Below are 3819 nucleotides of genomic sequence, written 5' to 3' on the forward strand. Positions count from 1 at the left end.
GCAGGGATTACTGGCTTTGTGAGCTTAAGGTCCAGGCCTGGTTTAATTCCTGGGTCCTCAGAGCCTGGACACCCGAGGTCTCGCCCCCGTGGCCAGCGCCCTCCCGCCTACCTTCAATGATCTTCTTTGCAAACTCTCGGACGGACTTCAGCGAGGCCAAGTCCAGGTGCCGGGCGTTGACGCGGTGGTTCAGGGTCTCCCCACGAATGGCCTTTGCCGCCGCCTCGCACTTCTCCATGTCTCGACAGGCCAGGATGATGTTGCCTCCTGGAAGCCCAAGATGGAAAAAAATAATTAAAGAAAAAAATCCACCCCTAGGTACGTGTATACCCAACACAAATGAAAACACACGCCCGCACCGAAATGTGGACACACACGCTCACAGCAGCAATATTCACAACAGCCCAAAGGAATGCATGAACAAAACACGGTCTGTCCGCGCCGTGGAGTACTACTCAGCCATGAAAAAGGAAGGAGGCCCTGACCCGAACACAGAACATGATGCTGAGTGAAAAGCCACATGGCCAAGGGCACATAATGAATGACTCCACTTCTATGAAATGTCCAGAACAGGTAAATCCATGGAAGAGAGATTCGTGTCTCCCAGGGAGGGGTGGGGAATGGAGGGGGGGCCAAGGAAAGCGACGTTTCATTTGGGGGTGTTGAAAGTGTTCTCATTGAGATTGGCGATGGTTGCATGACTCTGAACAGACTAAAAATCCACCATTCAACAAAACCCAGAGAAGGGCCCGGCCAGCGTGGCTCAGTGGTTGAGCGTCGACCTAGGACCCAGGAGGTCACAGTTTGATTCCCGGTCAAGGGCACATGCCCAGGTTGCGGGCTCGATCCCCAGTGTGGGGCGTGCAGGAGGCAGCCGATCCATGATTCTTTCTCATCAGTGACGTTTCTATCTCTCTCTCCCTCTCCCTTCCTCTCTGAAATCAATAAAAATGTTATATTAAAATATCTATAATAATGAAAGCGTAATATGCTAATTAGACCAGACAGCTGAATGACCTTCTGGACATCATTCCGAGAGTCCTTCTGGACGAAGCCACGGCAGTGAGGGCTGAGACAGAGGAGATTAGGGGCCATCAGGCAGGCAGGCAGAGTAGTTAGGGGCCATCAGGCAGGCAGGCAGAGTAGTTAGGGGCCATCAGGCAGGCAGGCAGAGTAGTTAGGGGCCATCAGGCAGGCAGGCAGAGTAGTTAGGGGCCATCAGGCAGGCAGGCAGAGTAGTTAGGGGCCATCAGGCAGGCAGGCAGAGTAGTTAGGGGCCATCAGGCAGGCAGGCAGAGTAGTTAGGGGCCATCAGGCAGGCAGGCAGAGTAGTTAGGGGCCATCAGGCAGGCAGGCAGAGTAGTTAGGGGCCATCAGGCAGGCAGGCAGAGTAGTTAGGGGCCATCAGGCAGGCAGGCAGAGTAGTTAGGGGCCATCAGGCAGGCAGGCAGAGTAGTTAGGGGCCATCAGGCAGGCAGGCAGAGTAGTTAGGGGCCATCAGGCAGGCAGGCAGAGTAGTTAGGGGCCATCAGGCAGGCAGGCAGAGTAGTTAGGGGCCATCAGGCAGGCAGGCAGAGTAGTTAGGGGCCATCAGGCAGGCAGGCAGAGTAGTTAGGGGCCATCAGGCAGGCAGGCAGAGTAGTTAGGGGCCATCAGGCAGGCAGGAGAGCAGTTAGGGGCATCAGGCAGGCAGGTGAGTGGTTAGGGGTGATCAGGCAAGCAGGCAAGTGGTTAGGAGCCATCAGGCAGGCAGGCAATCAAGTGGTTAGGGGCATCAGGCAGGCAGGTGAGTGGTTAGGGGTGATCAGGCAAGCAGGCAAGGGGTTAGGAGCCATCAGGCAGGCAGGCAAGCAGTTAGGGGCATCAGGCAGGCAGGCGAGTGGTTAGGAGCCGTCAGGCAGGCAGGCAAGCAGTTAGGGGCATCAGGCAGGCAGGCGAGTGGTTAGGAGCCGTCAGGCAGGCAGGCAAGCAGTTAGGGGCATCAGGCAGGCAGGCAGAGGGGTTAGGGGCGATCAGGCAGGCAGACAGGTGAGCAGTTAGGAGCCAGCAGTCCCGGATTGTGAGAGGGATGTCTGACTGCCAGTGGGATTGGGCCTAAGCCAGCATTCGGACATCCCCCGAGGGATACCGGATTGCGAGAGGGTGCAGGCTGGGCTGAGGAGACCCCCCACACCCCCGTCCGTGCACGAATATCGTGCACCAGCCCTCTAGTATATAGATCTGATTGACTGCATGTCCTGTGCTATACGTTACCTCCTCGGGACCATCCTGTGACCACCAATTTGTGCTTCTTAGTCCCTTCCTTGTCCCCCAGCCCCCAACGTGCTGCCCTGCCACGGGGGACTCACCTCTCCTGGCCAGCTCCAAGGCGGTCTCCCTCCCAATGCCCGTGTTGGCGCCCGTCACGATGACAGTCTTGCCCTGCAGGGTGGCCTTGCTGGGGCAGGCCCCGCCCGCGACATAATCCCTGGAGGCAAGAAAGAGCCTCCTCAGTTCCACCTGCCTGACCGCTCCCCACCGGTGACCCTGACCGCGGTGACCCCGACCCCTTGGGTCTCAGGCAAGGGACCCCTCGGAGCTTGTGTTCCCCCCCAACGGAACGACGGAAGGACACTGCCTGGCTCCACGAAGCCGTTGCCAGGTTACAGGTGATGAGTTCCTGTTCCGCATCATTGTTCGCTCCTTGTATGTGTCGTAAAAGGGGATCGAACCCGGAACCTGGATGTATTGGGAGGAGGCTCTAGCCAACGGAGCTACCCGGCCAGGGAAACGTCGTTATTGTATAAAGACCTGCGGTATTCGTTTCCTACGGCCACTGTAACAAGTGGTTAAAACCAGGCAAATGGCCCTAGCTGGTGTGGTTCAGTGGATAGAGCGTTGGCCTGGGGACTGAAGGGTCCCGGGTTTGATTCCGGTCAAGAGCACATGCCTGGGTTTCGGGCTTGGTCAGACATACAGGAGGCAGCCAATCAATGATTCTCTCTCATCATTGATGTTTCTATCTCTCTTTCCCCTCTGCCTTCCTCTCTGAAATCAATAAAAATATATTTTAAAATATATATATTTTTAAAAAGAATAGATTCAGAGACGTTCAGGGTTAGAGCAACCAAAGGACTTGTATGCATGCATATGAGCATAACCGATGGGTTTGTTTTATATTTTATGGAGCTACATGCATACACATCCCATGCAACACGAGCTTTTTTCGTGTGTCGAGTTGCACAATCCTCTCTGTTCCCCTCATTTCGGATTAGACGCAGTGGTTCTCAACCTTCTGGCCCTTTAAATACAGTTCCTCATGTTGTGACCCAACCATAAAATTATTTTCGTTGCTACTTCATAACTGTAATGCTGCTACTGTTATGAATCGTAATGTAAATATCTGATATGCAGGATGGTCTTAGGCGACCCCCATGAAAGGGTTGTTTGACCGCCATAGGGGTCGTGACCCACAGGTTGAGAACCGCTGCTGTAGAGGAGTTTAGGGGACACACATTTTTCCTTGCACCTCGGCCCAGCCGGTGACATACGGACGGGACTGCCCGATACATACCTGCTGAATGAATGAATGAATGAATGAATGAATGAATAACATAATTTGATTAAAAAGAATAGATTCAGAGACAAATGGCGGGGGGTGCGGGGGTTCAGGGTTAGAGAGCAACCAAAGGACTTGTATGCATGCACCCGTCAAAAGCCCGGAAGCAACTAGACCCCAATGTTTACCAGGGCCCGGACCCGCCCCTTCCTCTGGGTGACCTTGGCGGTGACCTGCCATCTCGGGGCTCCGGTGCGTCCCCCCACGTCCTCCGGGGGCGC

At 54.9% G+C, this 3819-nt stretch overlaps 1 protein-coding gene across 1 annotated transcript in view; it reads right to left on the minus strand.

The window, feature by feature from the left end:
- Positions 1-3792, minus strand: part of RDH13 (retinol dehydrogenase 13 (all-trans/9-cis)) — a 13905-nt gene extending 10113 nt beyond the window's left edge. The window contains exons 1-3 of the mRNA XM_005871024.2: positions 3727-3792; positions 2349-2467; positions 112-267 (exon numbers count right to left, since the gene is read on the minus strand). Coding sequence (XP_005871086.1) covers positions 112-238 — 127 coding nt within the window. The 5' untranslated portion in view covers positions 239-267; positions 2349-2467; positions 3727-3792. The remainder of the gene's footprint in view (positions 1-111; positions 268-2348; positions 2468-3726) is intronic.
- Positions 3793-3819: the final 27 nt, after the last annotated feature.

This window comes from Myotis brandtii, unplaced genomic scaffold, assembly GCF_000412655.1.
Source record: "Myotis brandtii unplaced genomic scaffold, ASM41265v1 scaffold3278, whole genome shotgun sequence".
NCBI lineage: Eukaryota > Metazoa > Chordata > Mammalia > Chiroptera > Vespertilionidae > Myotis > Myotis brandtii.